Source organism: Carlito syrichta, unplaced genomic scaffold, assembly GCF_000164805.1.
Source record: "Carlito syrichta isolate Samal-C Ts95f unplaced genomic scaffold, Tarsius_syrichta-2.0.1 Scaffold279535, whole genome shotgun sequence".
Classification (NCBI taxonomy): domain Eukaryota; kingdom Metazoa; phylum Chordata; class Mammalia; order Primates; family Tarsiidae; genus Carlito; species Carlito syrichta.
The window spans coordinates 63,256-85,336 of record NW_007223631.1 but is presented as its reverse complement, the minus strand read 5'-3'; the positions used below and the strand labels follow the sequence as shown (position 1 = coordinate 85,336).

Sequence of the window (22,081 nt, the reverse complement as noted above, 5' to 3'; positions counted from 1 at the left end):
ATAGATATCTCCACTGATTTTCTGTCTGCCTATTTTATCAATTATTTATAAAGGGTATAATAATATTTAACTATAATTTTCATTTCTTTCATTTGTATTAGCTTTTGCTACATTCATATTGAACACTGTTACTATGTGCAAAAACACTTAAGTGTGTTAGATTGTTATAGCTTATGTAACAAATTACCACAAATTTGGTTGCCTAAAACAGCACCGGTTTAATATTTTACAGTTCTGGAGGTTAGAAGCCTGAAATGAGTTTTAAGGGACTAAAAACTGTTGACAGCTGGTTCCTTCTCGAGGTCCTAAGGTAGAATTCATTTCTTTGCCTTTTCCTGCTTCCTGGAGGCTGTTCTTATTCCTTGGTTCCTGGTCCTGCATCAAATCACTCCCCCCTCCCCCATTTTCACATTGCCTTATTCTGTAATCAAATCTCTCACTGCCTCCATTTAATAAGTATACTTGTGATTATATTAGGACCTACCCAGATAATCCAGGATAATCTCCCCATCTCAAGAGCCTTAATCACATGTGCACTGTCCCTTTTAGTATGTAAAGTAGCATTTCAAATTCTGAGGATTAAGATGTTAGATATCCTTGGAGTGCCATTATTTGCCCAGCACAGATGGCAACATGTCCCAAATTGATCTGTAGATTCAATGCAGTCTTTATCAGAATTCAAACTGGTATTTTTTGCAGAAATTGTAAGATGATCCTAAAATTCATAGTGAAATGCAAGTGACCCAAAATAGCTAAAATAGATAGAAAAGAATAGCCAAAATAAACTTGAAAAAGAAGAAAGCTGAAGGATTTATACTTACTAATTTCAAAACTTATTACAGAACAATTTTAATTAATACAGCTTGGTATTGGCATAAGGATAGATATATAGGTCAATGGAATAGAATTGAGTCCAGAAGTAGACCCTTCACATTTACTGTCAATTGAATTTTAATAAAGGTGTAAAGACAATTCAATTGGTAATGGACAGTCTTTTCAACAAATGGTGCTGTGACAACTGATATCTATATTCAAAAAATGAATATTCATCACTTTCTCACACCATGCAAAGAAGGAACTCAAGATGTATCATAGACCTAAAAATCTAAAGCCATAAAATTTCTTAGAAGAAAGCTTGATAAATTATTTTGACCATGATTTCTCAAATGTGATACCAAAAGGATGTGACAAAAGAAAAATTAAATAAAATGTATTTCATCAAAATTAAAAACTTTTTATATCAGAGGACACCAAGGAAGTGAAAAGACTATCCACAGAATGGGAAAAGATATTTGTACATCATATATCTGGCACAAGTACCTATATTTACTACTTAAAAAAGACAAAAAAACCCAACTAAAAAATGGGCAAAAACTGGGTGTAGTCCTGTAGTCCCAGCTACTTGGGAGGCTGAGACAGGAGGATTGCTTGAGCCCAGGAGTTTGAGGCTAGCCTGGGCAACATAGTGAGACCTTCTCTCTTAAAAGAAAAAAAAAATTGACAAAGTACTTAAATAGACATTTCTCCAGGGAAGATATTCAAGTGGTCAATGAACACATGAAAAGACAGTCAATATCATTAGTCATTAGGAAAATACGAATCAAAACCCCAATGATATACCACTTTACACCCCCAAGAATGACTAAAATTAAAAAGATGTGATAACATCCCATTAACTCTAAGCTGCCACATTCATGTTAGCTACTCTTCCAAGATCATAGTTTATTTAATTCCTTTGAAAGATTAATTAAAATATTATTTCATAAAGACTCTCTATAGTAAAGGGTAACCAACATAATTTAGGTAAAAATTTTGATTGATACTCTCAGTAATATTTCATTACTTAGCATCTTCCATTGTATAATTAGTCATGCACTAATTCTGGTTTTTTTTTTTTTTTAAATAAAGAGAAGACAAGAAATGCTAATGGTGAAATTGACATGGTGACCTCTATTTTATTTAGCAAAATCTTTGTTGCCTGTACTTCAAGCCTTTATAGTTTTTTGTTCCACTTTCCTAACTCCTCTTTATAAGCTTATTGATTCATTGTGAGAATTGTGTTCAGTAGCTCAAGAGCTCTTAAGCTAAGAGAATACGGGAACTTGCTGGTAATGTGCCAAGTGAATGTTGTATACAAGATTAAATGGCTCATCCTGCAGCTGCTCTGCATGCAGAACCTTCACTGACTTCAATTCTCAATTAACTCATTTGGTCTATAGCTTCAGGCCTAAATTGGGGGTTGATTGAAGATGGAAAAAATGAATATGTCAGAGAGATGTTACCAAATTGAGAGCCTTAAAACAACAGACAATTATTTTGACACAGTTCTGGAGCCTAGAAACCTGAAATAAAGGTGTTGTCAGAGCCATGCTCTCTCTAAAAGCTCCAGGGGAGGAGTGTTCTACCTTTTGGTGGTTGTGGCACTTCTTGGTGTTCCTCGCTTATAGATGAGTCATTCCAACCTCTGTTTCTATCTTCACATGGCCTTCTCCCCTGTGGGTCTCTGATCTTTATGGCATTCTCCTCTCTGTGTCTCTGTCCAAGTGTCCTTTATAAGGTGTCTTAAAAGGGCACTGGTCATCAGATTAGAGATCCTATTTCTGGATAAGTTCACATTCACAGGTATGGGGGGCAATAAGACTTCAATATATCTTTTTTGCAGAACACATTTTAACCCATAACAGAAGAGTATATTTTTGTCTTAAAATGTATTTAGCTCTCAAATTGTGTAATAATTCATAAGTGCATTGTTTTCACAGGGAGTTAACATGAAGTGAATTTATTGAAGAGCAATGAATGATAAGAGAGAAAAGAAATGATCAAGCTTGGGTCATTGATGTATAGGAAAAGCCATACCTCAACTGCTGATCTCTTGTCACCTCTCCTGAAATCCATGGGAGTTTGGAACTCTGTATTACTTTCTTTACCTCATGACCTCCACTCCCTCAGTTGGACTCCAGTGTGGTCTGTATATGTAGCTTTCCTTTTGGAGAGAGGCCGATGCAGGTATAACATATATGAACATACCTTTAATAGCAGAGGAATTGATTTTTTTTGGCAAGGTCTGTCAAAAAGGCCCTTCACTGCTGCAATGCAAAACTCAAAATCCATATAACAAGTAGTAGTTAGAGATCACTAGGATATTTTTCTGAGTCTGTGACCATTGTCAGCCTCTGTGAGTACTTTAGCTTTCCCTAGAACTCCAGTTTCTGACTGGAGTCAGAGTTCCTACTTGAGGCCAACTGAATCTACAACACCTACTTTAAGTAGAAAGGATTTATTAGAGGATTTTAGAGGAAGTGAAGAGAACAAAGATTTAGAGGTCAGAGAATCAGACTTTGATGTTAAAAACCTACGAATTCATGGACAGTTGAAACATACACCTACACTATGAGGCCATTCTCGCAGCAACACTGCTGAATGTTTGTGTTACCTCAAAATCCATGTTAAAATCCTAACCTCCTAATGTGATGACATTAGACAGTGAGGACTTTGGGAAGTAAAGTAAAGGTCATGAGGGTGAAACCTTTGTGAATGGGATTAGTGCCCTTATAAAAGACTCCAGAGAGCTCTCTTACCCTCTTTCTGTCACATGAGGATAAAAGTCTGCAACTCAGAAGAGGGCCTTTACCAGAACCTGACCATGTTAGGCACCCTGATCTTAGACTTCCAGCTTCCAGAACTGTGAGAAATAAATTACTGTTGTTTATAAGTCACTCAGTTATGATACTTTATTCTAGCAGCCCAAACTAAGATAAACACCACTTTTGTCACTTCCCAAATCCTGCCTCAACCACTTATTAATTGTGAACTTGGCCAAGTTAATTAACTGCTCTGTGCCTCAGTTTTATCATCTGTAAAGTGGAGCAGATAAGTACTTAACTTTTAATTAAGGGTTGTTGTATTAAATGAGTAATATACAGGTTCTTATAATAGTATCTGGATACATAGTGTGTTCATTTGCTAGAGCTGCTATAACAAAATGCCAGACTAGGTGACTTAAATAACAGAATTGTGTTATCTCACAATTCTGGAGGCTAGAAGTTCAAAATCAGGATGTCAGTAGGTTTGCTTCCTTGTGAGGCCAGTGAGGAAGAATCTGTTCCATACCTGTTCTTTTTTGCTGACACTGTTTGGAGTTCTTTACTGTGTAGAAACATTACCCCAATCTCTGCCTTTATCTTCTCATGTCATTCTCCATATGTGGGCATCTTTGTCCAAATTTCTTTCTTTTTTTTTTTTTGAGTTGAAGTCTCATTGTGTTGCCCAGACTGGAGTGCAGTGGCCGCTCCTGGCCACCGCAACCTCGACTTGCTGGACTCTGGTGATCCTTTCGCCTCAGCCTTCCAAGTAGCTGGAACTACAGGCGCGCGCTACCACACCTGGCTAATTTTTTATTTACTGTAGAGATGAGGTCTCTCCAAGTTGCCCAGGCGGGTCTCGAACCCGCAGGCTCAGTCAATCCACTCACCTCAGCCTCCCAAAGCACAGGATTACAGGGTAGCCACCCAGCCCGGAGATTTCTTTTTTTCAATGATAGTGAAAACCTCTGGGCTTGCTAGATTTCTTATTCAGAATGCTTTAAAATTCAATTTCCTTAATAGGTATAGAAGTACTCAAATTATCTTGGATGAGTTCTGGTAGTTTTTCTAAGTTGTTCAGCTATTCATAGTATTCCACTATCCTTGTCATGTGTGTAAGATCTGTAGTGGTATCCTCTTTTTAATTCCTGATATTGGTTATTTGTCTTCCTCCTTTTGTTCTTTGTTGGTCCTGCTAGGGGTTTATCAATTTTGTTGATGTTTGCAAAGAATCAGCTTTTGGTTGATTGATTCAGTCTATTTTTCTGTTTTCAGTTTCATTGATTTCTTTATTCTTTATTCATTCTTTTCTTGTTTTGAGTTTAAGTTTTTTTCTAGCTTCTTGAGGTAGGAATTTGCTTTCTTTCTTTATTTATTTAGTTTGCTTTTCCTCCCTCCCTCCCTTTCTTCCCTCCTCCCTCCCTCCCTCCCTTTCTTCCCTCCTCCCTCCCTCCCCGAGAAGAGGTCTCACCATGTTGCCCAGACTGGTCTCAAATTGCTGGGCTCAGGCAGCCCTCTTGCCTCAGCCTCCCAGAGTGCTGGGATTATAGGTGTGAGCTTCTGTGCCCAGTAACAGGAATTTGCATTATTGATTCAAGACTTTTCTTTTTTCTAGTAACACATTTTTTTTTTCCCTAAAAGCACACTGTGTTACTAAATTTTTTTTAACTACTGCTTTGGTTGTGATGTTGTATTTTCATTTTCATTCCATTCAAAATTTTAAAAAATTGTCTGAGATCTTTAGTGCTCTGTTGATTATTTAAAAATGTGTGGTTTAATTTTCAAAATTGAGAAAACTGTATAATTTGATTCCATTATGATCAAACAACATATTTGTATTATTTCAATACTTTTAAATTTATAAAGTTTGCTTTATGACTCTGGGCAAGGTTTATCTTGGTTAATATTCCATATGTAGTTGAAAAGAATTTATATTCTGTTTTTGTTGGGTGGAGTGCTCTGTAAACATTGTTTAGATCCTCTTAGTTTACAGTGGTGGTCATTTTCTCTATATCGTTGCTGATTTTATCTTGTGCATCTAGGAAAAGATATTGACTCATTTCTGGCTAGGTACTGATCCTAAGCAGGCACTAAATAAAACACCTGAAATATGTTTCTGTAGAAGAAAAAAAAGATTTTATTTAAATTCATGTTTTTAAACTATAATGTCATATCAATAGTACCACAGTTGGCAAGTTAGGAAGAAAAGAAAAACTACGCCAAGAGGAACAGATAGCCAACATACTTTCTTTCTATTGGTCCTGGGCAATTTTTTGTACGAGCTGAAACAGAGTAAGACTTAGGAAAGAAAAACTAATCTCCATTTTTAAAAAGTGAGGCTTTTTTCCCCTGTAGAGAGAGACAAAAAAAAAAAGTAAGACTTTTGATGCTGAATTTCCATGAAGCTTTGAAGAACAAGAAAGATCAACATTCCCTGGGAAATGCTTGAAATATAGAGGTTCAACTAAAGGCATTTACTTAAGCCTGAGGCTATTATGTGCATAGTTTATAGGGTAATATCAATTAAGTATTGGTTAGAAAAGTACACATTTTAACCTATGTTTTCTGTAATACCTCAACTCCTTAAGATGACTTATCTATTCTTCAGGATGCTCCTTCTCCCTACCCTCATCTAAATAACAGGGGCTAGCAACTTATATCCCATTATGAAAACTATAAGCTGGGCACAGTGGCTCACACCTGTAATCTGAGCACTTTGGGAAGCTGAGGTGAGAGGATTGCCTGAGCCTAGGGTTCGAGACCAGCCTGGGCAATTTGTTGAGACCTTGTCTCTATAATCAAAAAAATTAGCCAGGCGTGGTGGCACATGCCTGTAGCTCTAGCTACTTGGAAGGCTGAGGCGGAAAGATTGCCTGAGCCAGCAGGTCGAGGCTGTGGTGGCAGTGAGTGGTGAATGTGCCACTGTACTCCACTGCAACCTGGGTGACAGTGAGACTCCGACACACACACACACACACACACACACACACACACACACACACACACACACACACTAACATTAGTTTATGGTTACAAAACATAGTTCATGCATAGTATCGCATTTGATCCATGCAGCCCTGCTTAGTTTGAAACAGGTTTTTCAACCTTCACTTTAAAAGTCTCAGAAAAGTTAAGTGATTTTTTTTTTTCAGGTGGTAGAATTGAGCAGAATGAAAGCACAGATGTTCCATTTCCTGGTGCAGTATTCTTTCTATCACATTTTGCCTCTGAAAGGATGTACCTGTTTTCTCTAAAGCTTTAGTAAGAAGTAATTTTACTTCTTTTAATTGAAAGCTATTTTTACTGATTTCAAAGTTGTTTCAACGCATATTTACTCTTTCATTTTACATGAAGATTAACTTTAAAGATTATTAGAAAGCTCTAATAGGCTTTCAAACATAGACTTATGAGTATCCTGTTATATGAACTTGCTGTTTAATATCCTTTGGTTATCTATGCATTGAAGCTATAAACTCTTTTGGTTTTTGATGGTAATAACCTTATCTGTTTCATTTACTCTAAATATTTCCTCCATTCTCTTTTTCTTTTGATTGTATTTTTACTGTTTTTCATTAGAAAAAATTAGATATTCACTTGTTATCTATTTTTTTGTAATTCATTTATTTATTTAAAGATAATTATTTTTCTTCAGTAATTGGCATAAACATTCAATTCTTTTTAAAAAGTTTTCAATGGTTGGTTTTACATATTGCAAGAAGCTTTTATTTATAGTAATTTTTTTGTTTTGCTCCATTTATCACATATTAAAATGTTATGTATCTTAAGCCTATGTTAGCATAGTTTTCTATTTTTGTGCAAATATCACATTTAAAAGTCTGAAAAGTAATTTGATAATGTGTATTAAGAAATGTATTACTTTGATATAGTAATTTTGTCTTTTTTTCCCCCACAAGGAAATAATTCTAGATATTTAAAATCTTTATATATATTTTTGTGCAAATATCACATGACTTTAAAATTTTTACTGTATAGTTTTCTTATGTTTTTAATTATATTATGCATTATTAGAATTACCCTGCAATTGTACATGAGACATTTTTCTTTAAAATATTTTTTCCCATAGGCATGTTTTGTCATCAGATTGAAGATAACAACCTAAATATGATCAAAACACGCCACATATAAAAATAAAACACTGTTTTCGTGTAGAAAAAGGAAATGAAAATAAAAACATATGTAGTTGTCCTTGGAGTTTTGGGTGACTTACTTTTTATCTAACTTTCATGTTTTCTAAGGTTTATGTGTCTGTATATGGATGTATCTTTATAACAGTTTTTTAGAAACTACCTTAGATTTAAGTGGCACTTTTAAACTTCTGGGACATTAATTTTTCATACTATCAGTAAGTGGAAAGCCCAAATATATTTTTTAATTGAGTAAATTAGTCCTGTCATACTGTTAACCTAAAACATTCATATTACTTGGCATTATTTTATGTTACTTGTTTTATTTTGGCTTAACTTAAACTTGTTATTTAGCTCAGTAATTTTTAGTAACTATGCTCTTTATACAATATCTGATATAGTAGCAAAGAAGATTGTTTCTTCAGAATGAGTTTTGATATGTTTGTTGTAATAAACTTTAATCTTTGTATTACAAATTTGTTTTAATTTCAGATATTAAATTTTTTTGTTGAATGGATTCTAAAAGGACATTTTTCCTCTCTAGATTACTGTCTTATCAATCTTCTCAATAACCCTGTATAAATCACAGTTTATATCTTGATACTTGGCTTTTGTAAAAGACAGGCTTTAGTGTGAATTTCTTAATCAGGATTGTGATTAATAATAAAATGTGGAGCATTTTAGATAATATAATTTTATGATTGCACACTGAGATTGGCCTCAAGAAATAATATATAAATCAATAACTAAACATTTAAAAATCAACAGACTGGGAAGAAACTCATAGCAAATATGATAGGCAAGCTGAATATCATTGTATAATTAATACAAAAGGATTTAAGAAAAAGGTAAGCAAAAATATGTGGAGACTCAAAAGATAAAATATAGGTAGCAGACAGTGTTCAGCCTTACCACTGAAAAATGCAGATGAGGTCATCAATAAGAACATATTTCAGCATATAAAATATTTAAAACAGTGATTGTATTAAGTTGTCCAGTGCTATCCAAGGTTAGATGACTTTCATGAGTTACAGGAAAAACCATAAAAAGTGATGTAACATTTTTGAAAAGTAATTTGATAATTTGTATTAAGAAACATGTTACTTTGATCTAGTAATTTTGTCTTTTTTTTCCCCACAAGGAAATAATTCTAGATATTTAAAATCTTTATATATAAAAATGTTTAAAGTAATTACTTTGGATAGCAAGTATTCCATCTTAAACAGAAGGTTAAGTAAATTTTTGGTTCATTCATTTGATGAACGTTGAGCAGCTGTCAAAAATTGGTGTTTTTATAAGGACTGTAATAGGTTGGGTAAATACTTATAACATTAAATTAATTTTTAAAAGACATTGTAAATTATAATTATAAATACAAACAAGAACAAAACAACTTATGGGTAGATTTTTTTTAAAAGCAGACATTTAAAAAGAATGTCATGTAGACATTTACTTTTAAGCTCAATCAAGATTTTAAGTATTTTAGAAACATCTGAAGGTTGCTTATAATTTTTCTGAAACATGTATTTGAATTGTGCTTTTTGCAAAGTTGGTGTGTAGGAGGGAGCCACTTTTGTTGGTGGGTGACTATAGCCAGCTGCCCAGACCCTGTATATCAGTTTTTCCTTTCTCTGCTTTTTCTCACATAAGCATCCAGGGGGAGGATATATACTATTTTAGTATTACTTGAGAATGTGAGGATTCAAGCATTTCTCAGACATACTGAGAAATTCTAAAGATCCACCTGCCAGTGGTTACCTCTGTGATGTAAGGTTATACATTTCCCCTCTTTTTAATACTTTCCTGATTTCTAAAAACAATTTTAATGAGCATGGTACGTTTAAAAGTTCATATTCAAGCCAGGCTCAGTGGCTCAGCCTGTAATCCCGCACCTTTGGGAGGCTGAGGTGAGTGGATTGCCTGAGCCCGCGGGTTCGAGACCTGCCTAGGCAGCGAGACCTCATCTCTACAATAAATCAAAAAATCAGCCGGGCATGATAGTGCATGCCTGTAATTCCAACTACTGGGAAGCTGAGGTGGAAGGATCGCCGGAGCCCAGCAGGTCGAGGCTGCAGTGGCCGGGAGCGGCCGCTGCACTCCAGTCTGGGCGACAGAGTGAGACTCCAACTCAAACAAAAAGTTCTTATTCAGTTATCAGTTAATGATCTTTGCATTCAACTCTTCTTCCTGAGACACTATATTCTGCTTTTCCTGCAATGTCTGCTGTTAATCCCACCTAGACATTGTACGTTTTACTTCCAGAATTTAAATTGGTATCTTTATTATTCATGTCTTTCCTTGATATGTTCAGTCTTTTCTTTTGAATATAGGAAATACAGTTTTAATAATTGTTGTGATGTCCTAATAATACTCTAATCTGTGCCATTGGTTCATACTTATTTGATGTGTAATGAAAAATTATGAAAGTTAAGAAAAACACATTTTTAACATAAATTAGCTATACTGCTGCCCACCAAACTTAAGAATTAGTGTATTAGAAGCACATTGTAGACTCTATTTTTGCTTACTTTTCCAAATGTTGTTAATATTTGTGTGTGTCCTAAATAATATAGTTTAGTCTTAAATTTCTTAAAAATATGAATTACTTCTTGCTATGTATTCTCAAAAACTCATTCTTTTCCCTCAATATTATGTTATTCAGAGTCATTGATATTGATGTGCATATAGTTGTCATTTGTTTATTATTACTCCTTTATAGTAGTACTTTGAATTAATATATTGCTATTTTATATGTTCTCTTGTTGATGGTTATTTGGAGTTTCAGCTTTGTTTTGTTTTTAACAATACTACTGTGAACATTCTTGTAAATGTCTTTTGATATACATATATTAGAACTTCCCTGGGTTATATGTGCCTAGGAATGGAATATTTTGGCCATAGGGAGATACTCATATGGAACCTTATCAGGCAGTCTAAGATTGTTTTCCAAAGTGATTTTTACTAATTTACAATGTTTATATACACACATATGTCTACATACATATATCCATGCATAGGCACATACATATATCCATATATATGTATGTTGCTATCAGAATTAACACTATGGTAAATGTCTTCCTGTGGTAAATGTCTTCCTGGCCAAATATATTCACTTTTTTTTCCTTTTTAAAGATTATCATTTATTGCCAGAAGCAGAATCATTGATTTAGAGGATATAAGTTTTCTTTCTATTTGGGTAGCCCCCTTATTTTAATTTTTGTATTATTTTTCTTGACTTCCTATTTACTTTTTAAATTTAGTTTTATTTATTATGAAAGTTATACAAGTATAATGTACTCAAATTGTTCTATTACCGAAAGAAGGGGTGCTGCTCCTGGTGTGAGGCAGAACAACCAGTTGACAACAAATTGACAATCAGTTCTTGTGTTCCAATTTGGAAGAGTTTACAAACAGGCACAAAGGGAAGTGGAATATGCAAGTGGCTTTATTAAGCAAAGAATCGTACACTCCCTAGAAAGGGGGCGGGCAGAATCAACTCAAGGAAGCTGCTGCTTCTGCACCCTACTACTGCTGAGCTATAACTTATTTTTAGAGGTACTGAGGAGTGGGTTCTGGGGCAGGCTTTCCCTAGAAATGGATGGCCTTAGGGTTGAGTCTTTGTTACTCCTCTCTCCAGTCAGGAGAAGGACTGAACTGATAGTGTCTTGACATCAGGTGTATGATGGAAGTGGAGGCTCCCCCAGGGTAATTTATGTTAATAGTATTACAGTGAAGGTTTATGGTTATCTTAGGTCAATGCTGGTTGTTGATGCGCTTGTTCTGGGGGATCTCTAAAGTGTTTCTGCCTTGAAGGTCATATCCCCAGAGCATCCTGGATAAGTGATTATAGTGCTGCAGGAGTATTTGCTAAGAGCCTAATAGGAAGGTGTGAAGTTTCCTATAGCTGGGCTGCCTGCTTCTATGCCTGTTTCTGCACTGGCTGCTGAAGGCATTCTACAACCCTGAAGTTTTCCTAGTATAACCTGCCTACCCTATCAGTTTTGTTAAAATGCAACCTCCAGGCTGGGTTTGGTGGCTCAGCCTGTAATCCCAGCACTTTGGGAGGCCGAAGTGAATGGATTGCCTGAGCTCTCAGGTTTGAGACCAGCCTGGGCAACTTGGTGAGACCTTGTCTATACAATAAAAATTTTTAAAAAATTAATTGGGTGTGGTAGCATGCACTTGTAGTTCTGAAGGCTGAGGTGGAAGGATCCCAGAGCCCAGCAGGTCGGCGCAGGGGTGGTCATGAGTGTGCCACTGTAGTTTAGTCTGGGCAATGGAGTGAGACTCCGACTCAAAAAATAAAAAAAAAAAGGCAACCTCCTACCCTCTTCTTCACCCCATTTGCTTTTTCTCAAAAGCAACCATTTTCAACATATATTAGCTGATTTTTTTTTTTTGTATTTTCCTCCCCATAGCTCAATAATCTGTTTGTGTTTCTACTTTTTAATTTTCAACTTCTTTGACTCCCTACTGTGGATCATGAAGATTGAGCTTTGTTCATTTCATCCAACTTCCAGCACTATCCCAACTTCATACTTGCACCCTTCTTTCATCCTTTTTCCCCTAAATAATTAATTTAGTGCTAACATAATAATGAAATGTAAATGCATAGCTGAATCATTTAACAAACTATAATTACACTTCTTTTTGTTTTAAACAGAGGAGAAGGCTAGTAAGGGAAGAGTCAATGGGGATTTTGGAATAAGTATGGAAATTTTGTATTGCACAATAGAGAAAATGTTAGCTGACAGGAAGCCAGGGGTTCATGAATGGGAGAACAACTATAAGAATGTTTATTGTGGTAGCCATAAGTAGTATAGATTAGAACATTGAAAGTCTAGTAAAATGACTGATGTGGTTGAATTCCTTTTTCTCTAATCTACTAGATTAGCATTTTCTTTGCTTAAGTAAACAGAGATGATTAATATTATTTATTTTCCACTAAAAGCACTAATTTCATAGTTTTTTCCCTAGGGAAATGATAAATACATTCAATTCAAATAGATCAATTTAGTTTCCTGCTATATGTTTTTGGTACATGAAGGTATGTTAGTATTAAGTGACTAGGAAGTTAGTTCTGGCTGTGCATGTCACACTTATTAAGGTGTAATTGTTATAATGTAATACCGGCATATTTCAAAATTTAGCATTTTTTATATTTTTATTTTATTTTTGAGTTGAATTCTCGCTCTCTTGCCCAGGTTGGAGTGCAGTAGTACGCTCATGGCCACTGCAGCCTCGACCCACTGGGCTCAGGGATCCTTCCACCTCAGCTGGAACTACAGGCGTGCGCCACCACACCTAGCTAATTTTTCTTGATTTTTTATAGAGCTAAGGTCTCACCAAGTTACCCAGGCTGGTCTCGAAACCCTGAACTCAGGCAATACTCTCACCTTGGCCTTCTAAAGTGCTGGGATTATAGGCATGAGCCACTGTGCCCGGCCAGCATTTTTTATATTTTTAAACTTTTATACATATATTTTTTAATGAAACTCAAAATGCTAGTTATTTAATACTGTCATTGTTCTAACCTGGCTAAATTTAATTTCCTGGTATATCTGATATGATTTTTTATATATTTACTCTTTCAATGAGGAAATAAGAATATTGAAGTCATACTATATGTCCTTTGAATATAAAACTCTCTCCTCTCTGAGGCTCGTGGGATCAGCCTGGGATGATCTGGTGAAAAAATTGGGGTCAGACAGACTAGGATTTAAATTCTGCTTTGCTGGCTACTAGCCAGGTAATTTGTTCTGGTTACTTAAAATTGGGGGGTTTTAGTATCTCCATCTAGGTATGAGAATAATATTTCTAGTAAGGTTGTTTAGAAAATTACAAATAATAGATACATGCATTGAAATAATAAATATGTATTTTGTGTCTAGCTTAATGTCTTTTACCTGCCACACTTTTACAATTGCTAGTTGCTGTCATTAGACTTACCATTATCTTTTTTGTCCTTGACTCTAGTCTGTAGATGTGCTTGACTTAAAGATAGTGATTGTCCCCAACAGATGAATGAATGGAAAGAATTTAGTATCATAATACCTCTCTTCTCAGGGGAGGAGGTGGAGGTGGTAGGGGGTGGGGAGGGAGGATGGGAGCAGGCACTGGAGTTTTTTGTTTTTTTTAATTTGTTTTTGTTTCCTGTTGCTACATTTATCTCTTAATGAAAAGCAGGTTTGATCATTAAGTAAAATAATATGGAGTAGTACCCTTTATACTCCAAATCTAGCATGTCTTTTGGTTATTTCTTAAATTGAGCATAAATGTGATTTGGGTAAATGGGGAGGTGAAAGCCAGAGATGCGTAGATAATCTGATACAGGCCATTGTTTGCTTTTGAAAAAGTTCTGGATCCCAGCTACTCTGGAGGCTAAGGTGGGAGGATCACTTGAGGCCAGGAGTTTGAGACCAGTCTGGGCAACATGGTGAGACTCTGTCTCTTAAAAAAAAAAAAAAAAAAAAGCTGGACATGGTAGTCCCAGTTACTCAGAAGACTGAGGTGGGAGGATCCCTTGAACCCAGTAGTTCAAGGATATGATCACATGTGTGAGTAGCCACTGCACTCCAGCCTGGGAGACATAGTGAGACCTCTATCTCTTAGAAAATGACAACTTTGCCGGGCTCAGTGGCTCAGCCTGTAATCCTGCGCCTTGGGAGGCTGCGGTGAGTGGATTGCCTGAACCCACGGATTCGAGACCTGCCTGGGCAACTTGGCGAGACCTCCTCTCTACAATAAATCAAAATATTAGCTGGTCTGTAGCGCGCGCCTGTAGTTCCAGCTACTTGGAAGGCTGAGGCAGAAGGATCGCCGGAGCCCAGCAGGTCAAGGCTGCGGTGGCCTGGAGCAGCCACTGTACTCCAGTCTGGGCGACAGAGTGAGACTCCAACTCAAAAAAAAAAAGAAAGAAAGAAAAGAAAAGAAAATGATAGCTTTACTTGCAACTTGACAACTTTCTGGAAATCATCAGAATATCTATTGACATTAAACTACTAAATTTAATTTTTTTAAATGTGATCTGTTATCATCGCCTTAAGCCTATAATAATCATTATTTATATTCTTGCTTTATCAACTTTGTTTTATTTGGAACATTTAGCTACAAGTAAGGTTATTTATTAAATAGAAAATATTTGAGAAATGATTTTTTAAATGAATTTTGAAAGAGAACCATGTTTAATAGCAAATCTATAGTTTTTCTTAAGAAGTTAGACATGGTATTTTGATACCTTGGTGTTTTTTTCAGTACTGAAATATTTAAATGTATGTGTTCTTTAAAACAGATTATCTGTCTCAAGGAATAGATCTTTCTGGAATAGAAGTAATAGAAAATGATCTACTTTTTATTGCAAGAGCTCGACTTGAAGTGGAAAATCAAGCTAAGCGCCTATTGGAACAGGGTGTGGAGACTCAGGTAATAAAATACTGTCACTTTTTTAATGTGAAAGGTGTTATAATACAGATAAAATTTGACTTTGAGTTCAAAAAATATATTTGATTATTTTTTATGTTTTAACAGTTGTTAAATTTGAGTTTGCTTCATTTTAAAAATTCATATTAAGAATTAAAAGAGATCGACAAACCTTTAGGAAATTAATATTCCTTAAATATTAATAGATTTGTTATATGTTCAGACTGTATGAACTTAATCAAAAGATTTATTAAAGTAGATGACTGCTGTTCTTTAGCCAGTTGACTGTTTCTAATCAATGAGATTATGTTAAAAAGATAAGAAAAAAGTATAAAAAGTAATGTGTATGTACCCATGTGGAGTGGTCTGCATAGATCTTAGAAATAACAGGACAAGGAGCTACAATTTTACTGTATATCTTAGCATAGTTAATGGGAGGATAGATTCTACTCAGTGGATAGGAATCTTATTTCTTTATAAGACCACATGGATCATATTATGATAGTTTATTAACATTAATCATTAATGATATTCAATTCATTTGTCTTACTTAAATGTATAAAGTAACCTTCTGAGTATAATTTGGCAGCTGTGTTAGGCTGTTGAGGCTGCTATAACAAAAACAGCATAAACTGGGTGACTTATAAACAACAGAAGTTTATCACATTTCTGGAGACTGGGAAGTCTAAGATCAAGGTGTCAGCAGATTGTTTGGTGAGGGCCAACTTTCTGTATCTCAGATGGTGCCTTCTTGATGTGTCCTCACATGGTGGAAGGAACAGATGAGCTCTCTCAGGACTCTTATGTATGTTTGTATGTATGTATGTATATATGTGTGTATGTATATATGTATGTATTGTCAGAGTGTCACTCTGTCTCCCAGGCTGGAGTGCAGTGACATGTTCATAGCCACTGCAACCTCGACCTGCTGGGCTCAGGAGATCCTTCCACCTCACGCTTCCAAGTAGGTGGAACCACAGGCGCGTGCCACCAAGTCTGGCTAATTTTTTGATTTATAGAGATGAGCTCTCTCCAAGTTGCCCAGGCTGGTCTCAAACCCCTGATCTCAGGCAATCCCTCTTGTTTCTGTCTCCCGTTTCCCAAAGTGTCAGGCCTCTTTTATAAGGGTGCTAATCCCATTCTCAAGGTGTGTGCTCTCAGGACCTAATCACTTCCCAAACGTCCCACCTCCTGATATCATCAGTTGTCATTTTGTTGGGTAGAATTTCAACATATGAATTTAGGGAGAACACAAACATTCATACCTTAGTGACTTGTCGCATAATTTTCCTAAAGGGAGAAAATATACTGATCTGCCAGCATTAACATTCTGGTTCAATTCACAGAGTTTACTGTAAGTCTTGTGTGTAAATTTATTTCTGAATTTAGTTATGTGTGTCTGTATTCCTCAGACCCGAGTCTCTAACAAAGTCAGGTTTCTGACTTTGTAGAGCTGAAAGGATCAATAATGATGTCACTGAGATAATGCTTCTTTGGAAAGAGGGTGTCTCAGTGGAAAGAGCCTGTGTTTTGGAGCTAGTGCCTTTTCTACTTGAAGAGCAACAAGACAGAGGTATCATCCAGCTGTGTCAACAGGCAGTTTAGGAATTAAGAATGAAACTAACCTTTACTGAATGCCTGTTCTTTGCCAGGCTTTGTGTTAGTCACTTTACGTTTTTCTTCAGTTGCAATAACAGATCTGTGAAGAAGATATAATTATCCACTTTCTATATGGTTAAGGAAACAAAGACATGGAAAGGTTAGGAAATTAAAGATTACACTACTGGCAAGTGGTAAAATCATGGACTGGAGCTCCTGCTTTTTTCCTTTTTTTATAAGACTAAGGAGTTTATTCTAGTTTTATCAAATAATCACATTGAAAGTTTTTGACAATTTGTGAAGCAATTTATATTGAAAAGGGAATTTTTGTGTAATGACGGTTTTTTTTAAGGAAGTTTCCATATGATGACTCATCTAAACTGGTCTCTCAGTATTCCTCAGAATTTTTATTCTCTGACCAACTTTCTATTTTTCAGTCCTCTAAAATTATTCTTTCGACTCTCTATCAACCTTCTCATCTCGCCTTAATTCCCATTTTACTCTGAGCACATGCCCTTAATTTCTGCTTCACAGAGAGACCTCTCTTACCACTTGTGCTCTAGTCTAGATGCTATTTTCTATTTTCTTCAAACCTTATCTTGTTGATATTTCCATCTCTCATTTCCATCTTCATCCTCTTCCTTTCACTGTCTTCATCTTACCAGCATTGAAACGTGCACATTTTGTGCCACTCTCCTCCTGTGTTCTCTGCTTTGTCTCATAAAGTTTCTTTCAGTTTTTTCAATCCCAATTTCCTTTCTTCTTTAGCGCCTCCGTGCTCTTTTTATGCCTAGAATACTCTTCCCACTTCCTATTAAAACATGCTTCAGCTTACATGTGTTTTATTCTCAAATTATATTCTCCCATTTATCAGGAATCATTGAAACAATTAAATGTATAATGTTTATTATAAATGTAGACTATAAGATAGAATTAGAGTATTATAATTTTAAAGTACTTTTGCATTTATGAACTGTTACACACTTAGTTTACAGGCTCATAGCTTGAGTAGATGTTAAATAAAAAGTAATTTTTGGAAAAAATCCTATTTACTTGCATTTTAATAGTTTCTGACATTAGTTTGGTTTCTCAGAAGTGTTAATGATCCTCTTTTATTGAGTATATAGCTGATGGCCATCATTTTCAATATCAATTAATTATAAAACTTAAAATAGCACAAGTCTTTAGTGCTATATTTACCAATTGTAAAAACAGTGGTAGCTAAGAACATCAAAATTCTTCAGCTTTGTTGTCTTCAATTATTTCAGATGATTTGGTTATTGGCTGATAAATCAATGAGATTTTTAAAAATTAAATTGTTAATGTCTATTTGATTCATGTTAAAGGAATGCTTCCTGATGTCACTACTTCACTGAATTCTACCCTTACTGAAATTCTGCCCTTACTGAAATCATAGTAATAACTATATAGTCATCTAACTGTAACTTGCAGATATGTTGTCACTCTAGTCACATGGCTACTATGGTCTGAATGTTTGTGTCTTGCCAGAATTCTTTTTTTGTGTGTGTGTGAGTTGGAGTCTCACTCTGTCACCCAGACAGGAGTGCAGTGGCCTCTCCCGGCCACCACAGCCTTGACCTCCCGGGCTCCAGCGATCCTTCCGCCTCAGCCTTCCAAGTAGCTGGAACTACAGGCGCGTGTTACCACGCCCGGCTGATTTTTTATTTATTGTAGAGATGAGGTCTCGCCAAGTTGCCCAGGCGGGTCTCGAAACCACAGGCTCAGGCATTCCACTCACCTCGGCCTCCCAAAGCACTGGGTTTACAGGCTGAGCCACCGAGCCTGGCCTGCCAAAATTCTTATGTTGAAATCCTAGCCCCCAAGATAATGTTATTAGAAGGTGGGCATTTGGGAGGTGATTAGGTTATGAGGGTAGAACTCTCATGAATGGAGTTAGTGCTTTTATAAAAGGCTTTTTGAAGTTTTCATCAACTCTTCCCTATCATCTCATGCCTAATTTTATGCAGAGCCTGAGAGAGCTCCGTATCCCTTTTATTATGTGAGGTCACAGTGAAAAGAAGTTCTTGTTTAGTTCAGGAAAGCTGGCCCTCTCCAGACACCCACATTGCTGCTGACTCCTTGATCTTGGACTTCCTAGTCTCCAGAACTGTAAGAAATAAATTTCTACTGTTTATAAGCCACCCATTGAATGGTATTTTGTTATAGCAGCTGGAACAGACTAAGACAATAGCCATTCCTTTATTATCTGAAACCATTGTTTATTAAAAGAAAGTTAGTGCAATTAATTTTTTTAGCATTCCTTTCTTAACCAAAATTTTTTTTAGCAAATGCAGATAACCTCTTTGATCATTCCTCTGTTTTTTCCTAGTTAATTGCTTAAGTGTTCTGCATTTATTTGTAGGTTTTAGTATTCAAAATCTCACTACAGTATTACAAAATTTTTCTTTTCAGAGTCATAAACTCAATGACTATTTAGGTTGTGGAGGAGCTGTTGATTTTTTCTGCCTAAATATATAAACAAACTTCTGACCTCACAGCCTTATTAATTTTGTATGGAAAAGATTAATAGTGATATCACTACTACTTTTTTTGCAAAATGTTTGGAAAGACATGATTTAGAGCATATCTTCTGGGGAAGCATAGTACATCATAATGTTAGAAAAAACATTCTTCAACTCTGTAAGCAGTCTTTGTCACAGCGGGGGGCTGGGTATGCCAACCACCTTCAGTTCTTCCCTGACTCCCATTTCTCTCTTTCCCTCTGTTTTCTGCTTACCCTCAGAATCTTTCACTGACAGAAACCAGACAAAAAAGAGAGAGAAGACCTTATGGGTTTTTCAGGATTGCAACAGACTTCATTACCTCAAGCTTTAACTAGCTTTCAAAAATAGGTGATAGAGATTTTGATCTGGATGAGTTCCTGCATCACCATAGTTACCAGGCCCCCACAATGAAATGATGACATTTTAATTAGGAAGATGACTTTCACTTGTGAATTATAAGCTTTCCCAGTAAACAAGTATGAGACTTTCTGGAGGTTCAGGGTGGAGGAAGATGATGTACTTACTTGCCTTTAGAGGTCATCAGGAAAATAAGGTCTCTGGGTTCAGTTCTTTCAGAGAAAGAATCTGACTATATCTGGTTATAATCTCCCCTGTGTAACTGTTGCTAGTGAGAGTAACTAAACATTCTTGAACTTGCCTTTGCCCCAGGGCAGAAAACCTCATTGGTCAACCCAGGGTCCTGATGCTTATCAGTTGTCAGCCAAAAGTACCATGACAACGTGATCTAGACTGGGCTTCTTTAAGAAAATAATGTATAGCATGCGCCTGTAGTTCCAGCTACTTGGAAGACTGAGGTGGAAGGATCGCTGGATCCCAGCAGGTCGAGGCTGCGGTGGGCGGGAGCGGCCACTGCACTCCAGTCTGGGTGACAGAGTGAGACTCCAACTCAAACAAAACAAAACAAAACAAAAAATAATGTAGAATTTAGATGTCTACAAAGCATACAGTAAGAGATTATGGTATTATGAGCTCTTTTTTACTTTTGTAGATGGAAATTTTGAATTATTTTTGTTATAGCAAGAATATCAGTTCAAATATGTTGGGTTCAATGGAATCTATAGAATTGAGACTTTTTTTAAGCTTCAAAAGGAAGTTCTTGGTTAGGTGTGGTATCTCATGCCTGTAATCCCAACACTTTGAGAGGCAGAGTTGGGGGGGTTGCTTGGGCCCAGGAGTCTGAGACCAGACAAGGCAACGTAGAGAAACTTCATGTTTATTTAAAAATAAAAAATAAAAAATTACCCATGTATGGTAGTGTACGCCTGTAGTCCCAGCTGCTTGGGAGGCTGAGACAGAAAGATCACCTGAATTCAGGAGGCCAAGCTCTCATACAAAGTTTTTTCTTGGCACATAGACCACTGCACTCCCACTTGGGCTGGGCTGAGCCCCTCCCCCAATGCAATTCCTGTCAAAGTTGAGCACTTTGATTCCATTTGTAGTTAACTATAGTAGTTCAGCAGGCAACAATTCTTTCAGGATTTCTTCTTTCTCTTATGGCCCCAACAAACACTAATGTATACTCTGTAAGTTAAATTATCCAGCATTAGGAGTTCTAGCTTTCATATATGTGACTGTTAGAAGTTTTTCAGGCTTCGCAATATTATTTTTACCACTTACTGAATACAGGTTTTTACTAATTTTTCAGCTCTTGTACAAAGCTTTTTTCTTGGCACACAGGAAACAATGTGAAAGAATGAATATAGTAAAAACTCTTTAAGTTATCTAGATCTAAAGGTTTCATGTACTCGTATTTCCTTTATTTTATGAACTTTGATAATTTGCCACAATTCCTCTAAACATTTGTCTGTTTGCTCCCATCACTATTAGCTTTCATTAGATCGATTTATCTATCTATCTATCTATCTATCTATCTATCTATCTATCTATCTATCTATCTATCTATCTGAGTCTCACTGTTGCCCAGGCTGGAGTGCAGTGGCATGTTCACAGCCACTGCAGCCTTGACCTGCTGGGCTCAGGTTATCTTCCTGCCTCAGCCTTCCAAATAGCTGGAACCATAGGCATGTGCCACCATGCCCGACTAATTTTTAGATTAATTATAGAGACGAGGTCTTGCCTGTTGCCCAGGCTGGTCTCAAACCGCTGAGCTCAGGCAGTCCTCTCGCCTCCGCCTCCCTAAGTGCTGGTGTTACAGACTTGAGCTACCACACCCGGCCAGCTTTCATTAGATTTAATAGAGACCTGACATGGGGAACACATTGACATTGAATTAGATAAACTCTATCACATGTATACATAATAATTTAAAAAGTTACTTTTCCACAATTTCTCTTTAAAGATAATATATTGTTATTAACAATAGTAATGTTACTCATTTGTACTTGCAGAGTGTTTTATAATTTAAAACATTCTTTTTAAACTAATCATTGAAATTTTCCTCTCAAAATTTAATCCTACTTGTTTACGTGTCTTTTCTATTTTTGTCTTAAATGTGAGTGGAAATGAATTTGAACTCTTACTTAGCACTGAAAATCAGGAACTGGCAAACTACAAACTGTGGTCTGTTTTTGTATGGCTTAAGTGCTAAGAATTATTTTTACATTTTGAATGGTTGATAAAAACAAAGCAAAGAACATGCAGCAGAGACCATGTGTAGTGTAAAAAGCCTAAAATATTTGCTCTCTTGCACTTTTTTAAAAAGTATACTGATCCGTGCTTTAAATAATTGTGTTTCGCCGGGCTTGGTGGCTCAGCCTGTAATCCCGCATCTTTGGGAGGCTGAGGTGAGTGAATTGCCTGAGCCCGCGGGTTCGAGACCCACCTGGGC

At 36.2% G+C, this 22,081-nt stretch overlaps 1 protein-coding gene across 1 annotated transcript in view; it reads left to right on the top strand.

Moving 5' to 3' along the window:
• Window positions 1-22,081, top strand: part of COG5 (component of oligomeric golgi complex 5) — a gene marked incomplete at its 3' end in the record, with an annotated part of 170,559 nt that overhangs the window by 114,545 nt on the left and 33,933 nt on the right. Inside the window, exon 9 of the mRNA XM_021709729.1 lies at window positions 15,021-15,151. Coding sequence (XP_021565404.1) covers window positions 15,021-15,151 — 131 coding nt within the window. The remainder of the gene's footprint in view (window positions 1-15,020; window positions 15,152-22,081) is intronic.